Below are 25,981 nucleotides of genomic sequence, written 5' to 3'. Positions count from 1 at the left end.
TTGTTGCGCCAAAAAACGAAAAATAAAGACTTGGGAAGGAAGAGTACGAAAAGACAGATTGAGCGCTGAACAATAAAACTGAGATGGCTGATGTAACTTGAAGTAGACATGGTAGAAAAGGGGCCCACTGTACTAGAAATGTAGTCGAGTAGAACTTGTTGCTGGGCGAGTTGGTTGGGATCTAAAGAATACATTGTTGCGCCAAAAAACGAAAAATAAAGACTTGGGAAGGAAGAGTACGAAAAGACAGATTGAGCGCTGAAAGAGATTTTTTTTTTCTTGAGTCAGCATTGTTTACTGGAAGGAAAAGCAATACTGGGACACATATCATTCACGTGCATTTCACACACCATTGATAGAAGACTGCCGAAAGGGTCACTGAAGTCTGCAGGTATTTTTCAGGGTCAGAAAAGCACACAAAGCAATTTGAAGCGAGGTGAACATGCAGCAACATATTCATTCTCTAGGTATAGACTATCCATACCTTTAGAAATAATTTTTAATTGACTACCTCCTTCTCTTCAGAAATATAATGAACTTTGTCCTGTGTGCATATTTAAATATGCCGTATTTACTTGAATCTAATGTGCACTTTTTTTTCTGCTAAAATGGGTCCAAAAATTGATTGTGTGTTAGAATCGAGTATGACCATAAATCTGTGTTACCATATCGCCATTGGCATTTCAAAATAGTCGCCTAGTAGGTGTTTCGAGTAGGGTGGCAAGAATGGGGAGGTGTGAAGACCGGCTTTTGGAGGCTGGTCCCAAAACGTGTTCCTGCCGCTTGACAGCGTTGCTGGCAGGGGCGCCATTAGGGTACCGTAGTTTCTCATGGCATCTGCATACCTCCAGGTGGGTAAATGATTTGGTCGCGTTTAGTTTTTCCGCTTGAAAGCTCTCATGCTGACAAGTAACTTTTTTTTTTTTTCAGTATTGTAGATGCCGAGAATTTAGTGAAGTGTTTCACTGCTCTCATTGCACGTAGAAACTGCGAGCACCAACCGCGCAGCCAATAAAGCAAGAAGCGTTTTTGTATCCACCTCTTGCCGAGGTTGGCGCGCTTATGCCTTGCCTAAAGTACACAGTTCATGGGAATCGTTGTGGAAGGACAGCGCGTTGGAACAACTTTGAATGTGTCGCCCGCACATTAGTCACATATTTGCGATTGTAATAGCACTTTAAAGGGAGGAAGTTAATGCACTGTATCAGCAATGTGGTAAAAAAAAATTCTAAAAAGTACAAAACACTGATAACTTAATACGAGTTTATTGCAAATAGCACAGTCATTGCAGAGCACCACATTTTTTACAAAACACATGGCTTATAACACCCTTGCATTCTTGTGAGTAGCCCACTGGTTTAGCTCTCTGAGCAAAAAGCGAACACGTGATGTAGTAGTACCTAGCCATCGATCCTGTTACAGTAGTGGAATGCTCGGTGCAGCCAATCTGTGGCACATTAGCTGCTAGAACCAAAAAATCCTTGAGCACTTTTGCATGTAGTCATGTATTGGAAAATGCACAATTGAGTCTATCTTCGAGGGTCTGAATGAGGTTGTAGAGACAGACTGATGGGTACAGAAGACCACCCCTCCTCCCATGTCCCACTGTTTGCAAGCTTCTGCTGGCAATTGGTGAGGTACACTTTCTCTTGTCACAAGGCAGGCATCCCTGCATGCCTTGCAATCAGTTAAAAGGATGCCCTTCCTGGCTACATAGCCCGCAATGTAATAAACCAGGCATACATCACTGGGCTTCTCCACATAGTCCAAAGCAACTTCTGCCATTTCTGCAGCTTCGGCAGGTAGTGCAGTGTCGTCCTAGGCTGTTTCTTCATTTTCTTGGAGCAGCTGCTACTCCGCTAGCAGGGACTCCAAAAGTCCGGGGAACACATTTCTTCTCGTGCTGCTCTTTCTCTGTCAAGCTGTAAAAGCTTAACACAGCTGCACTACGTAGACCACGAGAGCTACCCTGCGCTGCGCCGTGGCCTACGAGAGTGACAGGCTGACGGGGTGCCCCCGACGGGAGTGCCAAATTTTCCCCCAGTGGCAGGAATGCGTAGTGGGGCCTTGCTAGGCAGTGGTAGTGGCGCCGCGGTCTTTACACTTCCCCATTCTAGCCACCCTACTTCGAGCTTAACTGCCATAGCTTTCTCCATGTGCTGTAGTATGTGTGCTTAGGCAATGCTTCCTTTGGCTTAGGTTAGTGCACCATCTGTCTTCCTGTTTTCTGCGTTTGCTCTATCAGCATGGAAGTGCGGACTGCAAAGACATGCCGAGTTCATCACGATGCCGCAATTAAAAGGAAAGCGACCACGTGTGTGGAGATTGACGGAAATCGGGATGCGTCACTGGTGTTTGGAGTTTCTGAAACTTGCGTGCGGGGCTGACGCAAACAGGAGAGGCGTTCTACACCGGCGGCTGCTCGTACAGTGCAGCTGCGCGGCCCCTATCTTGAAAGCGATCTGTGACGTAGACCAAGAGTCTACGCATCTAGGTGCACTGCGCCGTGTTCTCATCGCTTCGTTCGCGTCGAAGCGAGAGGCCGCATAAAGGTCAATTCCCTGGCTCCTGCTACGGCACTTTCTCACTCCTGCATTTAAAGAGTTTCCACGGTCATTGAGTGAGACATGTTCACGTTTGCTTGTGCGTGCGTGACAGCATGCGTGTTAATTTAGTTAGTAAGCAAATGTTTAAAAGTTAATACGGCTTATAAAACTACTATCCTTACTTTTCGTATAGCTGTCTACTAATTTGCTATCATAATCGATGCTTCACCTTTCGGGCGAAACTGCGACTTCTTTAATTTATTGTAACTTTAGTGCATTGAGAGTAAATCTTTTGTTTTTTCCAAATGAGAGAGAGTTGTATTTCTGTATGAATGAATGAGGTGCGCGGTACTGTAAAGAAATTTGGGGGGGGGGTCACGGCAAACAGGTGCGCATTACAATCGAGGGTGTTTTTTTCCCTTTCTTCTCTTTTTTTATCATAGAAAATGGGTGTGCGTTACAATCGAGGGCGTGTTACAATCGAGTAAATACGGTATTGTGTATGTGTATAGTGTTTACAGTGGAAATTTAAAACAGTGTTGAAGTCAGAAAATACGGATGAGGCAGCCACCGCTAGTGCTTTTAATGCACTTTTATCCTCCTCGTGTCAGTATTTACAGAAATAAAGCAGAGGTATGAATTAAAAGCCATGCACATCTGCGCCAATGATGATGATACAGTGAGCTATTAGCCACAGTAAAATATTAGGTGAAAAGGTTGAGGCAAGTCAAAAGAAACCGCAAATGATTGGAGTGACAAAACTGGTACTTTTTGGTGTGTGTAGGAGGGCAAGGTAGGCTTCAGCATTGCCGGGGGGCGGGGGGTGGCTCTGCCCCCTTCTGGAAAACTGGAGGGGGCTCACCCCCCCCCCGTAGTCAGCACCTATGTGGTGTTCAGTGAAGAAAGGTGCCAGAGTGATTGTGCACACTGTCACCCTCAAAGCTTCAGATGCTACGATTGGAGGAAAGTGTGAGAGCAGGTTTCCCTGGCCTAGGGATCTTGAGAGGACAAGGTGGATTTAAACGGACCTTTTCGGCTCCTCTGATGTGCTCTCCGAGAACGATGCAGTAGCTCTGACATTAGTTTCTTTGTGTTACAATGTACTGAGCTCCGTGCTACTATTACGAGTATGATCTTTATCTGTAAATAAGTTTGCCTCTCCTACGTAAATAATTGCTCTGTTCCATTTCTCCATCCTCTCGACCTCATGCAAATCAAGTTGGCAACTCTCAGTTTGGACAATGGTATGAGCCCTCATAGCCTCCTTGTGCCACTCCTGTAGTGTAGGCTAGAGAACCCTCAGTATGACGTCAGACTCCAAGACCACAACCCCTGAATTCTACAATATCGAAAACCATTATGCAGTGCTAGTGACTCACAGCTTTCATGAGCAAAAAATAAGTAAACTTTTGTGCTTTTGACACATCCTTGGAGCAGCAAATCAGTAAGTTCCCACTTTTCATGATCTTGGGGAAACTGTCCGAGATGTGCGGAGATCTCAGATAAGCTTCAGATAGGTACATTTTACATTTCAAGCGATCAATATATTGGAACTATTTTGCAGTCCCCTTTGAGTCCAATATATGTGGAATCAATTTATATATAAAGAGGCAGAATGTGTATCTGGCGAGCTCCTGAACAACACTTTGCAATGTAATGAACATGATTTAAATTGCAGATCCAGGACCTCAAACAGGTGCAATGTAATGCTAACACATTTCTGTTGCATTTACCGTTATGTCGCCCCTGAACCTGTTTATGGATCCCCATAGCTTATGCCCAGTGGCATATTTTAGCTAATAATTCATGTATGTTGTATCGTGTGTCAATAACAAGCCACACTCTCTTTTTTTTTTTTGCTAATAATTCATGTATGTTGCATCCTGTGTCAATAACAAACCGCACTCATTTTCATTCATCATGCATGTTCATGCATATAGTTGTCTGTTGCAGTTATGGGATTGCTGTACCAAGTAGGCCAACCTTTTACATCCTGCTATATTTGGGCAAAAATATGGTGACCAGCATTCAGCTCATACCAAGATGTCATATCTGCAATCTTTCAAGGAAAAAGAGAACTGCATGCACTTGAAATTCATCATTCAATGTCACACAACTGTAGTGCCATTTTTAGCGCACGTGACAGCAGACAGGTGAATGCCCTGTAGTAACAGTGTGCAAACACTCAGATATTGCCAAGTCGAATCGGAGAGTGAACACATAAATAATTAAATTTGCAAATTGAATATCTATTATTCGATCTTTAGAATATTCAGTATGTTCGGTGTTACCGGCGCGGTGCAACATGTCGCATGTGCCATCGAGCACCTCATGCTAGATGCCCATCGAGTAAGTGCCTCACTTCAGTGTTTTCAGTGCAGAAGGAGCACTGAGTGCACTGTGGATAGGCTGTCACAGCTCATGCAGTCATAGAATTTGTCTCTGTGAGTTTTTCGATCTGCCCTACTGCACGCACTCCCCAAAGTCAGTCCCATTCAGAGATCGCACACACAGTGCCCGAACGCTGCAATTCACAGAATAATGCAGTGTCAGCTCGGACCACCTCTGTCGGTACAAGGTTCTTCCAGGTCGACAGGACTGATTGAAACAATAAGACTACACGGATAGAGAGAGCAACAGCAACAGCAGTGCAAATTTCGGAAGGTGCAAAAGCACGTGTGAAGATCAGGCTGATTGGCCACCATAATGCATTCTGATCGCATTAGATACATACGTGGCGAAGAACACCCTGAAACAATTTAGATGATTTTGTACAAACGTACTGAGTCATTAAAATTGGTCCTTCTGGTCAATAAGCGGCATGTTTAAGTGCTCCGAGTAAAGTGTGTAATTTATGATAAGGTCTTAAAAATGTGCATCACTGTCAATCGCAGCGGCACTGCTCTCCTGAGTTTTCAGCCACCCTGTTACCATCTACGTAACAAGCATGCATGACGTCAGTCGGGCGAGCTATTTGATTGGCTGCTCACATTGCGTCATCAATAATTTTGAAGTTTATAATAGTCGAAAAGTTGGTTAATTTGTTTCTCTAAAGAAATGTAGCGGAATGAGAATACACAACGACAACTTATCACTACGCTCGAGCACTTCTGGCATACAGAAAGTATCGTCTGCTTATGTTACAGTGTGCTCCGTTTTGATTTGAGCTGCGCGGTCAGTGTTGGTCATGAGGTTTCTTTTTGCGAGAACCATGGATTGCCCTTGTTGCTTTGTGGGCTGCAAACGTAGCGATTGGCGACATGTCAAGCTGCGACCTCGTGTCCCTCTGCAAGGCAACCAGTGAGTGGAGTGGCTGCAATGCATTGGTTTGTTGGTGTCAAATTGGCAGCAGGATTTACGAGTTTGTGACCATCACTTCACGCTGGAGGCTTACTACCACAATAGACAGCTTTAGCATGTTCTGTATTCCGGTAAATGCAGGTGGACTGGGCATTTTGCCAAATGGATGGAGTTGCAAACGTAAGCGACCTACAGGTGCACTCTGTAGGTCACTTGGTCGCGCAGAGTTCAACAAGACAAACACAGAGCTAGTATAGCATTAACCAAGCGTATTCTACTTTGCTGCTGGCGTAAATTGGCAGCAGCACAATCATGAACACGTCCTTTAAGTGTTTAAAATGTTTTACATTTGGTTACAGTAATATTAGCTCTGTGTGTGGCTGATTAAGATCTGTACCATGCAGGCCACTCACATTTAGGCTAAAGTCCTTTCATCACAAGGGTAGTGACAGTAGTGTGCAGGGGCACTGACAGCCAGGCGGCTAGCAGGGAAGTTGGAGAGGCTTCACGCGTTGGCACCAAGACACTGGAAGTAGTTGACACGACATCACATCATAACAAAGAGCAGCGAAGGCAGAGCTTTGCCTCGATAGCTCTGCGAACGAGTTGCAGAGAATAAGCATGGCTAGGAAAGAAGTTAACCTGCAGTTGTCCATAGCTCCCTTAAAGGCCAACTGCAAGAACCTGCAGTCATCCATAGCTCCCTTAAAGGCCAACTGCAATGAAATTTCACTTGGGCTAAATTGACTATAAATGCCTAGCGTGTACTCTTAAAGTAATCTTGGCAAAGCGGCAGGGCTGGTAATTGCCTAATTTTGTTATTAGCAGCTATTAAATAGTGCCTATGCAGATGACGCATGATGCAAAGCGGTAGCAATGCGGATGTGGCAAATGAAGATACGTACGCAACTGCTGATCTCTCAGTTGCATCATGTTTTACCTAGGCAGCCAGGTGCATTGCTCGCTCACCATTTGCGATTTGATGGGCATGTCTCTTGGCGTACGTTCTCCCTGTTATGCTTGTGATTTGAGCTGTTGCAAGAATGCCGATGCGTTGTGTGGCTGTCGGTTGCTCGAATACATACTCGAGCATGAGAAATAGCTGTGCAGTACACAGCGCTGAGTAAAGGAAGGCCAAACACATCTTTCATGTCCCAGCTTTCAGAGCGAAAGCGTGCACCGCGGAGCAACAGGCAAGTATGACGCAGACCATCCAACGCACACTAAGCATGTAAACTGCAGTTGACAAAGCTGTACAAGCTACATTTCAACAGCACAGTCACTTATCAATCAAGATTTGCTTGGCAAACGCTTTCTCGGGTTACTATAAGTGCTGTATGCCGCAATGGTGCATGAAAACCGGAGGTAACATTCAGAGGCAAATTGTATTCAAGGGTGATATTCTCGAGTGATCATTTCTGGTAGTGCATTATCTTCAAGATATTTCATGCGTCTCTACATCAGACACGTTGACGTAGACGAATGAAATCCTTTCTGACAGCGCCAGAAAGGAGCAGGAACTACGTGCTGCATTTGTCACAAAGGGGAACGCGATGCGGCGGCCATGGTGTAGGTGTGGCAAGCCATGCAGGAATGCAATGCTGCCAGAGCGAAATGGGCAAAGCTTGATGGGCTTTATCACGGCTGCAGTCTGACCTGACTAGCCAGGACTTTATGCACACTTAGCACCGACCTCCTCTAGCGTGGAGGTGGCAAGCCTCAGCTATTTATCATCCTTTATTACAGATAGAAGTAGTTGTCTGGCTGGTCTGATTGATTGATGAGTTTGGCGCTTCCAGTGTGTCAGGCGGCCAGGCAGCGGCCGGGGAAGTTAGATGCGTCATGCTGAAGACGCTAAGATCGCTAAAATTTTACCCTGTGCTTTAAACGTGACCCGCCATTGCGCGGCAATCAGTTGTTGCCATAGTGCTAGTGGACAAGTGTGTGGCGAGTGAGCCCTCCTTTGTTGAAAATGCAAACGTAACATTCTCATTTCAGTGAACCTGAATAGCATGCTGCTCAGCAGCCAAGCTAGTATGCAATGCACCCTGTTGCAGCTGCCTCGGCGTGTGATAAAACCTGTTCTATTCCCACACCAGCCACATTAGACTGTACAGTGACCAATTTTCACCGATGTAGCATGTTTGCGCCACACATGGATCGCATCTACGTTAAGCCGGACTGCACCGTACCTTTAGCTTGGCCACCCCTATGTGCTCTTCTTCGAGTGGAGGCAGAGCTCATCGACACCATGCTGTTGAACGTAGACAACTAGATAGAGAAAATCAGCTGGGCTACTTCACATTAAAAGAACATCGTGGGCATGCAACAGCATTGTCACAGCGCACGAAGCAGTTAACAAACTGTATTAACTCTGTGGTTAGCAGACGTATGGAGTGTGTTCGCTGATACACCAAAACTGAATACGAGCAAGGAAAGCAGACAGCACAGGTGCTGGTTCTCCACATTCTTCACTGTACGTCATTTCCACAGAGCGATAATGACGGTGGTTTTTTTTTTTTCAGTTTCCATATGAAAAACATTGGTTTTTGCAAGCTTTTTGGGATGGATTAACCTGTATTTCAAGCGTAAGATGTTGCACAGAGGCTACTGCATGTCTAAATTATCTGAAACTCGGCTTTTTACGTGGTCGAAAATTTTGTTGCAGTTGGGCCTTTAAGATGAGACGCTTCACTTCAATTTTTGCATGAATGTTTTGCTGTAGCTGTACCTTATTTATCTACAAAATTTGTCCAAACCATTTCAGGGACCCTTTAACATGGCTTCAACAGCTGTTTACCTAAACCATATACGTGATCTCGGGGCCAATCACTGATGAGCTACCCCTATGAACATATTGGCTGCAAGCATTCATCAATGGCTTGCGGTCCATTACCACGCTGGCCAGCAGCAAATTGTCGTCACAGCCATGCTGCCTAGGCCATTAGGCCTAATAGGCACTGTCGCGTCGGTCATTGGCGATAAAGTTACGGTTTTGTGCCGAATCGATGCAGATCTATTTACAGCAGCAGTGCTAAACACAGAAAGCCATCATATTGCCTCGCAAAAGAAAGTGGGTAGAGTTGCTCACAGCCACCATCTTTGCGGCACACCATGCAGTGGCCTCTCTTTCCCAGTGCTGTCAGTAAACATATGTGATCTCCTTTTGCAGCTTCGAGCAACCTGTCACAAAATAATCTTTGGATTTACTCAGCAGGCCTCCCATTCCTGACGCTGTTCATAAACGTACATGGATCTTGTTTTGTAGCTTCGAGCAACCTGTCACAGGACAATATTTAGATTTACATGGCATGTGAAAGTGTCATGTGACTAGTGCGCCGATGGCCCAGCTGCGTACATTTGCATGAACTGCGGATGGACAAAGAGATGGTGTGGTGCAATGCAGTATTGCTGCAACCCTCCCGATTTGAGTCGGCCGAACTTGACAATGAAAAGGCTCCTGCTCATTACCGTCAACTCCAGTTGTGGTTGGCCTGCGCAGTACTAGCAATGACTACGTGTCACGTGATGCACAGTCTGCACCATAGAGTTTTATACAGTAGTTTTGTAGGAAACTCTATCATCAGCATTTCTGTTGTACCGATTGGCCTTATAATAACCCACCTGCCTTAATCAATGAATCAAATCAATTTTATTCTCCAATTTACACGCTGGATGGTCATTTTGGGCTGAAAGCTACATACGTAGCTTGATGTGACTCAAAGGGCCAGACAAGGCAGTACTAGTACAGAAAACAGTGTGTGTATTATACACTAATTCACATATAATTCCAGTGATAGCTGGAATTCCTCATGAACAAATATACTGAAACATAATTTCCATCATGGCAAGTTACCAGCATTTGAAATAGTTTTAGCACCATGAATTTCACACAACACTACCACAGCAATACTAGATATACAAAACAATCTAACACCAGCTAGAAAACGTGGCATGAGAATGATTTTTAAAAGATTAACGCCAAAAGATTAACGCCATTAACGCCATTAACCTCAATTGTAAATATACGTTATTTTTACACTCGTGGGCCTCCTTTCTTCCTGCAACATTTTGGTGGAGGTGCGGGGTACAATCACGGAACTTTGCAGCGGACGTCATCTGCCTGCCGCCACAATGGCAAATCAACCGACACAAGCGACAATGCCTCAGCAGCCCGTGCCAACGGTCATCCTCACTCACCCGCGGGACCTAGGGACATTTTGTGGCACGGACAACGCCGACGTCGAGGACTGGCTTACGATGTACGAGCGAGTGTGCGACAACAACAGGTGGGATCCAACAATGATGCTTGCAAACGTAATATTTTATCTGAGAGGAACTGCGAAGCAATGGTACGACACACACGAAGCTGACCTAACGAGCTGGGATGTCTGCAAAGAAAAAATGCGAGACCTGTTTGGCAGACCTGTCGGTCGTCAGCTGGCAGCAAAAAAAAGAACTTGCGTGCCGCGCTCAGACGTCCACAGAATCCTATGTCATGTACATACAGGATGTGCTGGCCCTCTGTCGCAAGGCTGATAACAACATGACCGAGGCAGACAAGATTGGTCACATACTGAAAGGTATTACAGACGATGCCTTCAATCTCCTAATGTGTAAGGATTGTGCCACTGTGGATGCAATTGTAAAGGAGTGCCGGCGCTTCGAACAAGCGAAGGGCCGTCGCGTCGCTCAAACTTTCGACCGGCTGCCCAATACCGCCGCGACATCTTCTTGCGAAGACCCGCCGCGGTTCGTTCAGCCCGCAGGACCGGAAGATATCACGCGCATCGTTCGCCGTGCGCTTGAGGCCATGGCTCCGGCTCCAGTTCGTCCCGACTGTCGGGAAAGCGTGCCCGCTATCTCCCTTATACAAGCGGTCATTCGGGAGGAAATAGCAAGTTTGGGCATTCCATCTCTGTGCTCAGTCCGCCATACAAACACCTACCAGATTTCTCCGGCCGCTCGCTCTCAGACGCAAAGCTTTCCGCCACGCCGTCGCAACCCAGCTGACTGGCGCACAGCGGATGATAAACCCATCTGTTTTAATTGTTCCGGTATTGGACACATCGCCCGTCATTGCCGCAACCACTGGTCGTCGCCTCCTCAGTGGTCGTCTTCGAGTCACTACCGCCAAGTACCAGACAATCGTACTTTCTCGCCCTATACGCCGACTAGGAACATCAACGCCAACAGTGTTCCACCAAGATCGAGCCGCTCCCCGTCTCCGCAAGGTCGTAGGTCCCGTTCGCCCCTCGTTCACCGCTCTTCGTCCCCTTCTGCAACCGGTCGCTTCGCTTCGGGAAACTAGGCGGTGCAGCTCCCGGAGGTGAAGCTGCAACTCCGACCCGGCCCACAAATCCTCTGTTGACCCTGCCTACATGTGGAAACCTACTGGACATTGAAGTTGATGGCGTTCCTGTTAGATCTCTCATCGATACAGGAGCGCAGCTTTCAGTTATGAGCACTGCTCCCCGCCGAAGGCTCAAGAAGGTTCTGACACCCGCCGTACTGGGCACTGTGCGAGTCGCCGATGGGAGTACTTCACCTGTCCTTGGAATGTGCACAGCACGTGTGACCATTGGGGGCCATTATACCATTGTTCTGTTTATCGTCCTTGAACACTGTCCGCACGACCTAATTCTCAGCCTCGACTTCCTTTCCAAACACTCTGCCCAAATTGACTGCTCCGCAGGTGTTGTACAGTTGGATCTGCCGCTTCCTGCCAACGCAACAACTTGCGCTTCACACCGCTTATGTTCAGCTGAGTTTGCAAGGCTGTCTCCACAAGCGGCTGCAAATGTCCTCTTGACGCCCTGTCCTCCCGTACCTGATGGCGAGTACGTCGTGTCGCTGCTTACTGACGTGGTTTTGTCGTGCAATATTGCCCTGCCGAGCACCTTAGTCCGGATCCGCGAAAACTGCACTCGTATGCCCATCCTCAACTTTGCATTTTCGTCGTATGTGCTGCCACATGGTATCGCCATAGCGCATATCACTCCTTTGGAAGAATTTGAGGTTTCTTCTTTGACCTCTGAATCCTTCCTCAGTACCAACGGACCTTTGTCACCCACTCCTCTGTCCTCGACGCCTACGGACGATGTTTCTAAGATGGTAGCCCCAGACCTTACTTCCGAGCAAACAGCAGCTCTTCTTCACCTCCTGTCATCTTATCGGGACATCTTTGATTTGGACGACCGTCCACTTGGCCAGACATCTGTTGTCACGCATCGCATCAACACCAGTGACGCCAGCCCTATTCATAGGCGGCCATATCGTGTCTCCGCAACAGAAAGGGCCATCATACAAAAAGAGGTAGACAGGATGATGGACAAGGACATCATTGAACCTTCAAGTAGCCCGTGGGCATCACCAGTTGTCTTAGTAAAGAAGAAAGACAACTCGTGGCGCTTCTGCGTTGACTACCGTCACCTAAACAGAATAACTAAGAAGGATGTTTATCCCCTGCCTCGCATCGATGACGCTCTTGACTGCCTTCACGGATCCCAATATTTTTCATCAATTGACCTCCGCTCCGGCTATTGGCAGATTAGCGTCGATGAGATGGACCGCGAGAAAACCGCCTTCGTCTCACCGGATGGTCTGTACCAATTTAAAGTCATGCCCTTTGGATTATGCAATGCGCCAGCTACATTCGAGCGCATAATGGACTCTCTCTTGCGCGGCTTGAAGTGGTCTACATACCTCTGTTACCTCGACGATGTGATTGTGTTTTCGCCGAACTTTGAGAGCCATCTGCGGCGTCTCACAACCATACTATCCGTGTTTTGCAGGGCTGGCCTTCAGCTAAACTCCTCCAAGTGCCATTTCGGTCGCCGTGAAATTAACATGCTCGGCCATCTCGTAAACGCCGCCGGAATCCAACCTGATCCACAGAAAGTTCACGCCGTGTGAAATATTCCTGTACCTTGTTCAACAAACGATGTCCGTAGTTTTCTGGGCTTGTGCTCTTATTTCCGGCGTTTTGTGAAAAATTTTGCCGACATAGCTCACCCTCTCACTGACCTTCTTAAGAAAGACGTCTCTTTCTCTTGGGGACCACTGCAGGAGAAGGCGTTCTCCACCCTGATTGAGCGGCTTACAACTTCCCCAATTCTGTCACACTTTGACCCTTCTGCGCCCACTGAAGTAGGAACTGACGCGAGTGGTCATGGCATCGGCGCTGTCCTCACTCAGCGTCAACAGGGCCAAGACCGTGTCATCGCTTACGCTAGCCGCCTTCTTTCCATGCCTGAGCAAAATTACTCCATTACTGAGAGAGAATGTCCCGCGCTCGTATGGGCGGTCGCGAAATTTCGGTCGTACCTTTTCGGTCGGAGCTTCTGCGTCGTAACCGATCATCATGCCCTCTGCTGGCTCTCCTCTTTGAAGGACCCAACTGGACGACTTGCACGTTGGGCCTTGAGTCTACAAGAATATACATTTTCTATTATGTATAAGTCAGGGCGCCTGCATAAAGACGCTGACTGCCTGTCCCGCGATCCAGTGGATCAACCGGACGATACTGATGCAGACTCGGACATCAATGTTCTGCCCCTCTCCGGCTTCCTCCATATTGGCGACGAGCAGCGCAAAGATCCTGTTCTTCGAACGCTTATGGAACGCCTAAGCTCCTCGCCCAATGACCCGTCCCTCCGGATGTTCACCTTGCGCGATGGAACTTTATACCGTCGTAGCGTTCGTCCTGACGGCCCGGAGCTCCTCCTAGTCGTTCCCAAGCACCTTCGACTAGCCGTGCTCCAGCAACTTCACGACGCTCCTACTGCTGGACATCTGGGCATCACTCGAACATACGACTGCCTGCGGCGACGCTTCTTCTGGCCCGGCATTTATCGCTCTGTGCGCCGTTATGTCACTTCTTGCGACCTGTGTCAGTGCCGGAAGACGCCTGCTATGCCTCCCGCTGGTTTGCTGCAACCAATTGACATCCTTACAGAGCCCTTCTTCCGTGTGGGCCTAGATCTCCTTGGCCCCTTTCCAATTTCCATCAAAGGAAACAAATGGATTGCTGTAGCAACCGATTATGCCACAAGATATGCCATCGCACGAGTGCTACCAACCAGCTGTGCTACAGATGTCGCCGACTTCTTACTATAAGACGTCATCCTGCACCACGGCGCCCCTCACCAGTTGCTGACGGATCGCGGCAGCTACTTTCTATCGAAGGTCGTCGATGATCTGCTGCGCTCCTGTTCTACAGAACACCAGATTGCTACTGCATACCACCCTCAAACGAACGGCCTCACCGAGCGACTCAACCGCACGCTAACTGAAATGCTGGCCATGTACTTTTCCGACGATCACCGCGACTGGAACGTCACTTTACCGTACATCACTTTCGCATACAACTCGTCCCGTCACGATACTGCCGGATTTTCACCATTTTACCTGTTGTGTGGCCGCGACCCCACCTTGCCCTTTGACACATTGCTACCTTCCGCAGTACAATCACCCAGCACTGGTTACGCTCGCGATGCTATTGACTTAGCCGCCCAGGCCCGAGATGTCGCCCGTCATCGCCTCACAGTCTCGCAAGCTTCTCAAAAGCGACGCTACGACCTTCGGCACCGAGACTCCCATTTTTCACCTGGTTTTCTTGTCCTTCTTTGGACGCCTTCACGTCGCGTCAGCCTGTCGGAAAAACTACTTTCCCGTTATTCTGGACCGTACCAGATCTTACGCCAACTGTCCGACGTGACATACGAGATCGCCCCAGTCGGTCAGCCTTCAGTGCCTTCCAACGTCACCAGTGATGTTGTTCACGTCGCCAGGCTGAAGCCCTATGTCCCCCCCCATTAAGTGAGGCTCTATAACTTGCACCGGGACGGAGCTACTTCGCCGGGAGGGTGATGTTATGGTGAAGGGAAGGAAGAAGTTGGATTGGACGAGAGGAAGACGAAGTCTGGCAGTTGCCTGAACGCCATTAACCTCAGTTGTAAATATGCATTGTTTTTACACTCGTGGGCCTGCTTTCTTTCTGCAACAGTATTAATGCGATGACGCTCTCAGGAGCCTAATTGTTTTATGTAGTTCCTAGCAAATTCTGATGAATATCGTGTAGCATGTAATAAACGAAAAGTGTATAACATTATCAATTCAAGTAATGTTATACTTGGGGAACGCCTCTATGGTGCTTGAATAAGAACTTATATTTCCAACATATCTTCTGTAACATAAGAACTGTGTATGTTAGTTTTGGTGGTTGTACACCACACTAAAGCGCAATAACATAAGTGTGCATTAAATAATGTATTATAAATCTGTACTTTGACTCTTATAGGTATTATGACATCGTGATATAACCCCTGTCACAGAAGGAAGCTTTTTGCAAAGATAATATATGTGCATGTCCCAAGATAGAAGTGAAGGTAAATAAAATCCAAGAATTTTATGACTGTCAACTATTCCTATTTTCTGACGTTGAAATGTGATGGTATTGTTTAACTGGGGCAACTTATTCTTGGAGTGAAAACTAATTATCTTAGTTTTAGTCATATTAAATTTAATTTGATTTAGCTGAGACCAGATAGATAATTTTTCTAGCAGTTCACTACATTCTACTGTTAAATTGTGCATGTCAATTCCAGATAACATGACAGTGCTGTCATCAGCATATATAATGAATTGAGCTTTAGTATCAACTTTTACAATATTGTCACCTAGGAGTGATGGTGAAGAAAGCAGCAAAACTGGGAATGACGAAACTAGCATTTTATTGGGCAAACTTGTGCCCTCAAAAACAGGCTACACTCAAAGAATGGTGATAGTGGCGAACACATTCGGCGATCGGCGAAAATCTGATCAGTGGGTCAAGCGCGTCAGCTTTTATACATGAGCCAGTGAACATTCCAGAGTAATCGCTGGTGCCTGAGTGTCTTCCAGAAAGTTCTACGCCATTTGCGATGCGCATACATGCAATCAGATTACACAAGGTACTGTGACGACAGCCGATAGAACCATCAATAACATTCCAGAAACTTCCAATACATGCAGGCGTGTCCTGCATGTATCCTGCATGTAACATCTGTTAGATGACGAAACGTGGTCACTCGATAAACAAGCACACATGTCAATATCATTTATGTAGACATTAAATAAAAGAGGTCCTGGTACGTTTCCTTGTGGTATGCCAAATGTGTTCGTTAGGAAAGACGACATGACCGTTCGCATACACACTCTAGAGTCTGTCACTTCGATAAGATTTAAAGCGAAATAAACAGCTACCACGTATCCTGTAACACTCCAGTAATCTAATAAGATGTTTATAGCTGAGGCAGTCAAATGCCTTACTAAAATCTATAAATAGTGCAAGAGTATAGATATTCCTTTTTCTGTTTTTTATTGTATCTTTTTTTATCGTCAGTAGGGTTGTTTCTATTGATCTGTGTTTCCTAAATCCACATTGCGCATTAGTTATAACATCAAATTTGTCAAAGATATTCACCATACGACAGTGTTTAATTTTCTCGATGCCCTTCGAAAACAAAGGCAGCACCGAAATTGGCCTTTAGTTGTTTGGGTCATTAAGACCTACGTACCATCTTTGAGAATTTCCAAAACTTTAGCGTGCTTCATTGCTTGGGGAAAGACGACCGATTGAAGCATTAAATTTAATATATGAGCAAGAGCACGGGAAACTAAAGTTATGCAGTGCTTAATGGGTCCTAATTGTAGGTTATTGATGTCTAAGACCTTCCTGTTATTTAAGGAATTAAATGTGGTACACACTTCATATTCGTCACTATGCTGGAAGTAAACGTTAGCGGTAGTAATACTAGCATTTGTTGTTCCCGAGGTTGCTGCGCGAAGGGGGAAGGCAGAAGGAATGGCAGCATTAATGAAATGTTGATTAAAGTGATTTGCAAGGGCCTTACCTCTTAATTCAGTACCGTCGTGAAGTATACTGTTTGGAACGCTCGTTTTGGTCCAACGGCCAAGAACATCATTGCTTATATTCCATGTATAATTAGGGCACTGCCATGGGGCAGTTGAGAAAAGCTGCTCATAATAAGCCCATTTTACACGCCTAAGTTCCAAATTTAATTGGTTTCGAAAAATTTTTAATTCTTTTAGGTGCGATGTAGAATTTGACTTAGAAATGAATGATACATGGAATTTTTACATCTGATAATGTTGAAGTGTTCGTTTGTTACCCACGGCTTTCTTGCTTTTTTTGACAGTTTTATTTCTTTCATAGGGAAATGGTTTTCATATATTTTTACTAATTGTTTAATAAATTCATTGTAAGCGTCATTGACGTCAATTTTTTACAAGACAGAAGACCATTCTTTCTCCATTATTTAGCCCTTAAATGCGACAAGCCTGCTCTCCGTAATATACTGAACAGTGAAAGTTTTTATATAATCGCTTCTAATGCCTTTTTCGTTTTTATATAGTGCGTGAACAGGGCAGTGATTGCTCAGGTCCAACACCGTAGCACCAGGAGTGTAAATATTAGTTGACGTTTGTTACTAGAAGGCCAAGGCATGACAATGTGGGTCATGTAATGCGAGTTGGTGTAGTAATTAAGTTTTTGAAACCAGACGCTGACAATAATGTATCAAATTCCCTGGAGGCGTTGCTGTGTTCCAAAATATTGATATTGAAATCACCACTGCATGTCAGGTGAAAGTTATTCTTGCAGATAAAATCCAAGAAACTTTCATAAAATTTTATGAAACCATGCAGTTTCCACCTGGTGGGTGATAGACGACTGCAAATACTTCATTATTATTTAATATTGTTGGTATATCACAGTCTTCTGTTGACAGGCAGTATTCATGTACCGAAACGCATTTCTTCTGTTTAGTCACAAAAAGCACAACACCTCCTCCACGTTTATCTGGTCGATTACGAAAGAAACATTTGTATCCATGTAGCTCGAACTTGCTACTACCAGTTGTATACCAAGTTTCAGATAACATAATAACATCCAGTTTAAATGAGAATTGGTCTAAATAAAGTCAGATATCATTTTCTTTATTCACTGCAGAGCAGCTGTTAATATGTAAAACTGATTCGCAAGACGGGTAACTAGATTTAATAGCAGAAGGTGAAATAATCTTTAGGTAGACACAATCATATGCCTGAATAGACCAGATGGGAAAGCCCTTCTGTATTTTGGAGAAAAACTGGAAAGTAATACTTTATATACAATAAAAGATAGCCATAAAACACAGGTTCACTATTAAACTGAAAACTTCATTGGTATTCAGTACAAAATAGCATCACTAATTCTTTAACTTCAGAGAGAAAAATGCATTTGATTGTTTTTGACAGACATCCTTTTGACCAAAAGATTTCTTCCAGACCTTCAGATACTACAACTGAGCTGTGATCAGTGGTGTCATACTACTTTAAAGTTTCCTTTAATAAGAGTAAACCATACTGTAAACCATACTGTAAATAAGAGTAAACAATATCTTGATTTCCATCATTGTCGTTGTCATCATCATCATAATAATCATTATCAGCCTATTTTATGTCCACTGCAGGACGAAGGCCTCTCCCTGCAATCTCAAATTACCCCTGTCCTGTGCCAACCGATACCAACTAGTGCCTGAGAATTTCCTAATTTCATCGCCCCACCTAGTCTTCTGCCGTTCTCAACTGCGCTTCCCTTCTCTTGGCACCCATTCTGTAACCCTGATGGTCCACTGGTTTTCCAGCCTGCGCAATATATGACCTGCCCAGCTCCATTTTTTTCTCTTAATGTAAATTAGAATGTCGGCTATACCATTTGTTCTCTGATCCAAACCGCTCTCTTTCTGTTTCTTAATGTTATGCCTAGCATTCTTCGTTCCATCGCTCTTTGCACGGTCCATAACTTGTTCTTAAGCTTCTTTGTCAGTCTCCAAGTTTCTGCCCCACATGTCAGCACCGGTAAAATGCACTGATTGTACACCTTCCTTTTCAGTGTTAATAGTCAGCTTTCAGCCAGGAGCTGACTCTGCCGTGTGTGCTCCAACCTATTTTTATTATTCTGTGAATTTCCTTCTAGTGATCAGGGTTCCCTGTGAGTAATTGACCTATTTCTAGTAATTTATGTGTACCTAAGTTACTGGCAGCTTGCTTCATTCCTGTTATGCAATGCTAGGAGGCACCCGAACACCATGTTTTTTTTTTTGCCAAATTTTATAAGCAATAAACTTTGTGATAAATTTCCTGATATTCAATATTCGGCTTGTTTTTTTCTTGATTCAATTCAATATTCTGTTTGAAATCTACTATTCGGTATTCGCACACCCCTACACTTTATTTCATAGAAGTAAGATTGTGATAATGTGCCGTGACATCTCTGAAAGCCAGTGATTACATACGGAATAGAGAATGATGTTGGAAAATATATTAATAATGATAGCTAGCAGAGTGAACACAGCATTTTTCATGCTTGGAAGAGTGCTGTACTTTGATGAACGAGCAAATTGCACTTGTCACTACTTGAAGAATACAGCTTACCGTAGTTGTAAGTCTAAAAGACCCTGGGTGTAAACTTGGCCTGGGTGTATGTGTGCTGTCTATTGCTATTTATGACACAGTTGCAAATTACCATTGCCCATCGCAGCTTTTTGAATTGCACTGGTAGCCTAGCTATGAAGACGTGAACCTCTGCGCCATTTCTTGTAAACAGCAACGTCAGCATCAAGGCACCTTACAGTGAGATGCATCCCTGCTGTAAACTGCCACACTGTGCACCTTGTAAAGCAAGTGCGCTTGTGGAATGTTTCTCATGTGTCACCTGGCTACCAGGCATCCTTTTGGTTTGCACCTTTGTAGGTGCAAACATTGCAGTGCAGGTTTGCATTTGTGGTGCTCTGCATTCGCAAGTATTGTCTTAACTGTTGTGCGACAAATCATCTATAAATCAGTGGCTATTTATTCCACACAGTACTAAAAAGAAAAAATAAGGCAAGTCTGAATTACTCTTTTACTGTATTATTTTTTCAGCTTATGCACGCTTTTTAAGCTCATGCACGCTGTTATTGTGCGTCCGGGATCATTGAATCTTGTTTAAAGAAGCCAACTACACTTGGAGATTTCATTGATAAATTTACGATTAAAGCTAGTTTGCTGAATCATAAACACCAGAAAAATCTTAATTATGTCCTCTTGCAAAGTGGTAGTCAACAGGACATAGGAGCATGCAGAATCAGTCTTGCTGATAAAACATGGAAACCTCAGTTGAACAAAATTTTCTATGAATGGAGTCTCCAGGCTGTGTTAGCACTGCTGTTTGTCAAGTATGACTTTCCACCAACTACCTAAGGTTTCCCTACTGTTGCAGCTACAACCTCAATAAATGTATATGTTCCACTGTATAGCTAGTAAGTTGAGACCAAGTGCCACTATTTCCCTATAGTGTGATTGTTCTATGTTTAAATGATTCAGTAATAGCTGTATTATTTTTGTTCTAATTTCTATATAGTACCCATGGCACATGACTTCAAAAAATGGCATTAACTGCTTTATGCCTTAAAGTTTAATGCCATTTGTGCAGTGCACATGGCCATCCTTGCAACACAGTGTGTTCTGAAAACCCGTCTGGCAGTCAAATGCATACTTTTTCCTCCCAATATTAGAGGAGTTACAGCACCACATAAAAATTATATTTCTTGATTAAACTGAAGTAGTGGAACATAAACATGCCTATTAATGGCTTTATTGCTATTTCATGCGCTTTTGTGTGCTAATTAATACTTTTTTGATGAAATTATGATTAGAAAACCAACTCACTGCATTCACTGTAGTTGGCATCGCTGGTACATTGAGTGCCATGTGGTACGAACCCAAAGAAAAGGCGGGGAATGCGGGAGATGGAAATTCAAGACGATGAGCAAAACGTGAACAAGGTGAATGCAGGAGCCAACGTTTCGACAAGTGGACTAGCTTTCCTCGCCACTGTGGCGAGGAAAGCATATGTCGTCTTGAAGAAGACAAGTCCACTTGTCAAAACGTTGGCTCCCGCATTCACCTGTGGCGAGGAAAGCATATGTTGCCTTGAAGAAGACAAGTCCACTTGTCAAAACGTTGGCTCCTGCATTCACCTTGTTCACGTTTTGCTCATGTGGTACGAACGTAACATACCATAATGCACCGATTTGATTAATTCAGAGTGTATATGCAGGGCCTGATAGGGAAATGAAGGGTACCTAGGCACTTTAGAAAGCCGATAGAGGGTCCGTTCCCCAGGGACCTAAGTTTATGCTTGAAATTTGCTTGTTTGTTTATTTTAATGCAAGAAAGATCTTCACCTCACTTATTGTTTTTGTGACAGCCTGAGAAAAGGCAAAATAAGTGACAAGAGAGATTGGGGGTAAAGGAAAAGCAGAGAGGTACTGAGCTTGGTTATCTGCCTTGCATTAACATAAAACAGAATCCCCTCTTTGGTACACAAAACCAGATTTATTCATTTATGCCACATAATTCTGATAACTGGAACCAGTTTGGCTATTAATATTTAATCTGTATGATGCTAAGTCTTACTGTTAGTGTGTTTATTTTTCAATGAACGTCAGTAATATTCTAAAGCTGGTTCATATTCTACTAGAGCTGAAATTCAGGCTAGTCGGTTCTACATGGTCATCAAAAACAACACTTAAGAAACACAAGGGGTGAACATAGATGAGACACACGATCTCGTATTCTATTTTGCTGTAATAGTGGTTTCCCCTTGTGCTAACACCAACTCCTCGTTTCAATTTCTTGAAAATAACAAACAAGTCATAGAGGAGAAAGAGATATAGAGGAAGACAGAGTTCAGGCACACTGCAGATGCAGCTATGCTTCATTGACAGAAATGAAAGCATGCATAAAGACCTGGTGACAGTACATCACTGGATGGCTTGACATACCATTTAAGTGAAGAATGTGCATGCAGAAACAGAAGAAAGGTATCACAGGAGTGGCCTCACCTCATGCTACTGCAAAGTAAAATTTAACAGGAAAAATGAGTCCAATAACCGCAGCTCAACCTAAGTCACTACTGCAGGTCAGAGGAGGAACGACAGCGATGGATACAAGACCTGTGTGGCTGCATTGAGATGGCCCGAGACCACAAAGGCCTGTACTACACAAGCCTCAAATCTTGCCGTAAGCATCATCATTGTCACAAGCAGGAATAGTGGGGCAAGAAAATTCTTGGAGTACTAACACAAAATATTGTGTCCAACTTTTTAGCTGCTTCACATAGCTGTCTATTTCATAATGGCAGTATGAAGCTTTAATTCTTTCAGTGCACAACAAATAATTACATTATCATTTAATGTTACCAGCTTAATATGTGCACCAAGTGCAGCATGGCTTTGGATGTGAAAAAGTAAAGGTGTTTGTGAAACCACGGCACCAAAAACAGCACCAAAAACTAAGAACTAAAGAGCATGCCATTCAGCCCAGTTCATTAGTTGAACGCCAATAACCTTGTCACTGAAAGCTTTTGGTCCATTCAAATGGACACTTTTCTTAGAAACGTGGAGAACCCATTCTTCCCTTTTGTCCCATAAAGTGCTAAAAGGACTTGAAAAACACGACTGTGCTGCTCTTCGCAGCACAGTCAGATAGATCAGTTAGATTTTAATGATGCAAGTAGCCTCATTTTTCACATCCGAAGCTGCACTGCACTTTGCATGCATATTGAACTGGTCGCCTTAAGAAGTAACATAATTATTTGTTACCTTCTCAAAGAATTGAGGCTTTGTATCATAAATACTGGGTTGGCACCTATGCAATATTAATAAATGAAAACGCGACAGAACTTTTCTGTCATTATTCCTTTAATTGAAAATTTGTTCCTGTAAACTTGGGTGCCCTCAATAAACAGAAGTTGGCGGTGAAATCAAAAGCTGTTCTACACTTATTTACCTAATTCTAATGCATATCTTTTTTCTTAAGAAAAGGTGAATTATACTAAGGTGCATATGTGAATCATGCACAAAAACAAGTTTCACTAGCCACACCTTATTGTCATTGGCATCAACCCTTCCCTGCATGCAGGAATGTATGCAGAGAAGGTGATATCTAACCTCCTTATCATAGACTTCACTCAGAGTGTGATTCAATGAAAAAGGTTGAGGCATGCAGTGCCAATACAATTACTACTGCATGCTTACTGTAAATGGCATGTTGAAGAAAACTATGTAATACACTTATATAAATATTCATTTTTTGCACTAGTGCCTTGATTTGTTATTTGGGCTGTAATTAGAAATGATAATTATTACTTACCGCATGACTCACCACCTGTCTTAATGGCCCAACCACGGCAGACCTGCATCGGATTGATGACCGATTTATGTGCAGTTTAAAAGGTAATAGGCAGGTAACTCCTGATGCGTTCATGGCGTCCATGGTTTTAAAACCTTTGTTTCATTTTCTACGACTCCACAAAAAGGTGTCATCGACGTGTAGATCCTCACAGAGTATCACTGTACCTTTGAGCAAAATTGAGTATTTTATGGGTGGCTTGTCAAGGTGGACTGTTGAACAGAGTGCCTTTGTTATACAGTTCATTTAGTGACCTGTGTCCATCATGACATGATTTCTTGCAGACTCTTCAGATGAGCGGCTAGATAGGTCAGGGGCAGAAAGCATGCGGCATTCTAACTCGGCACAGAGCCCAGTCCATGCCACCACCACATTGCACCTCTGCTGGCACCGCAACACAAGCATTGGCCGAAGCCAGTACCAGCAGGCATTTCTGGTGAGCTCGTCTTGTACACCGCTGCATCTTGCATTGTGCAAGGCAATAAAATTAAGACAAGTGACACATAGACGGAAACGGTTTGTGTTACAGTTCATGTGAGGGATGCAGATGTCATTGCTCAGATTGATACCCTTGTGTAATTTGGCAGCAATAGGATCTATGTTGGCAGTTACTTTTCTGCCCTATCAAAGCTGTATCCATATCTTATTGCAGTAGAACCCAGCTATTACGTTCCCCGGTGCTGCATTTTCCCGGCTGCTACATCGTTGTTGCACAGTCCCAGCATATTCGCATAGAATCTCATGCATTGAAAAATATATGGGTCCCCTTCACTGTAGGAATCGGATGTGAGTGAAAGTTTCTGTGCTGTTTGATTTGACGGGCGACGATTAGTGGTTATGTTTATGACAAATCTTTCATTTATTCAACTTTTAGACCAACACGAGAGTGGTGAGTTGATGTCAAACGTTACCTTTCGTGCACCATGCTGTTTGCCTGCGTAGTACACAGAACACATAGGGAGAGGTGTTTCCTTGAGGCATCGTTGCACGGCATACTTAATAGCCTCTGAGAGGATTGAGCGTTGTCATTTCCTCACGTGGCACATCACATCGTGGACTCTGGATCAATTTTGGCACTGTGGTGTTATTTAATGTGTCCCTAAATCTAAATGCACGAGCGTTTCTTATGTTGCCCCCTGTTGAAATGCAGCTGCCGTGGTCGGGATCAAACCCGCAACCTCAAGTGTTAATTTGTCATGCAACCATGTCCATACTGTCGCTTAGACCCTACCTTGCACTTTAATGCAGCCCTGCTTGTACGGCCTGCGTAAGTTGTCCGCCTGACAAATTTGCATGTTGTTTGTTTTTCAGAAATAGCAGAAACATACCATACCGCATCTTGAACTTAAATTTATTGAGTTTGCCTCCAACTGCTGTCATGTCTATAGTAGCTGCGTTTCCTTGCCTTCTCACGTCACCTTCTCCCTACCTCTCTCTCTCCTCCCCTCTTGTATGAGAACTGCGAGCAAAGAGTTCCAAGGCTGTTATTCACTTGTACTGTGACTGCATCGATTCTACCCATTCTCTACCTCCTCTACCCCCTCCTGTCTGCCATTCTATCTAGCTCTACAGTTTCTACAGTGCTTTAGCATTGGTTATGGATAATTGCAGCTGTCAAGAGGCTAATGTAGCGACATCAAGGGAGCTTCAGAGGGTATTATGCATATGCGACGTGCTGGCAAGGTCCAAATTAGTTTCTTGCTCATGTCGCCTTTCCTCTCTGCCCTGCTTCTGCCATGTATAGGCATGCTCTGAACCACCCCTCGACGCAGTGTGCCCTACAGCAGCAGCAACAGCAGTGGGAAAGTAGAAGGAAGAAGCAAAGAAAGCTTCACTTTAAAAACCCCGTTGTTACTTCATAACTGTGGAAATGAACTCGTATGATATGTCACAATCTGGCACCCTGAGCCTGCCCGAGCAACGAGCACCGACCACCATTCTTGCTTTTGATGAGCCTTGGCTTGGCTTGACTATGGAACTGACTGCACAGAGCCGCACACGAGTAAAACATTCTTAGACATACTTCAGTTTCACAGCTCCCTATGCGCACCGACTGGCCAGCATGGCTGCAGCGTCTGTCACTGGAGCTACCGGCGCAGCAGTCGCATCATTTCCACCAACTGGCCTGTACCACTTCTCTATCAGTAAATGTAGCTTAGCTACACACTCTGAGTTTTGTGACAAACCTGCCACGCTTAAGTAACAGATACTTCACTCTCTCTGTGTATCTGTGCTAGTCTGTCTTGCAGTCGCATCTCTCTTCATGCACAGTACTTCGTCTGCCGTATGATTGGTGCGATGGGTCATTTTCCCCCTTGTACCACCTTCTTGTCACTGAATGTAGTTTAGCTGGCGCCTCAAAATTTTATGCCAAGGATTATGTGGAAAACAAAATTGCCCTCTACTGACCTCGAAAGACACGTGTAGCCGGTGTCTCGAAGCTGAACCTGTACTGAACAAAAGTGGTTGTATGCGATGATTCTGCTTTCCAACAAACTTTTCAAAATTAGGAGTGCCACATTGGCCTACTCAGTGTATTTCTCTCTTTTTTCTGGCAGCTTATTCTTAGCATGTGCAATAAAGATGATGAGTGCTTGTGTAGAAGCAGCGGTATTAAGAGCGAATGCCTTTTTACAGTCACTCACAGATATAAAAAGATGTACGTTTTTATGTGATCAGCAGGAAGTGGCAAGAACGGATTCGAGAACTGCACATTCATTGGTCAAGGGTTTATTTTCTTTTCAACGAACAAAATTGACAATAAACAATGTGATTGTGACGTCTTTTATTTACTTGAGCAACCTTTTTTTTTTTTCTAAAGTAATTTTGTCTTTTTTCTGGCAAGTTGTGTGCAT

At 44.4% G+C, this 25,981-nt stretch overlaps 1 protein-coding gene across 3 annotated transcripts in view; it reads left to right on the top strand.

The window, feature by feature from the left end:
- Cdep (Chondrocyte-derived ezrin-like domain containing protein) overlaps positions 1–25,981 on the top strand; it is a 231,451-nt gene that overhangs the window by 186,665 nt on the left and 18,805 nt on the right. For all 3 annotated transcript variants that reach the window (XM_075679830.1, XM_075679829.1, XM_075679831.1), the window contains 2 exons: positions 21,856–21,956; positions 23,411–23,562. In XM_075679830.1, the coding sequence (XP_075535945.1) occupies positions 21,856–21,956; positions 23,411–23,562 (253 nt within the window). The remainder of the gene's footprint in view (positions 1–21,855; positions 21,957–23,410; positions 23,563–25,981) is intronic.

Source organism: Dermacentor variabilis, chromosome 2, assembly GCF_050947875.1.
Source record: "Dermacentor variabilis isolate Ectoservices chromosome 2, ASM5094787v1, whole genome shotgun sequence".
Lineage (NCBI taxonomy): Eukaryota > Metazoa > Arthropoda > Arachnida > Ixodida > Ixodidae > Dermacentor > Dermacentor variabilis.
Note: the sequence above shows the minus strand (reverse complement) of the source record. Positions and strands in the feature narration are given on the sequence as shown.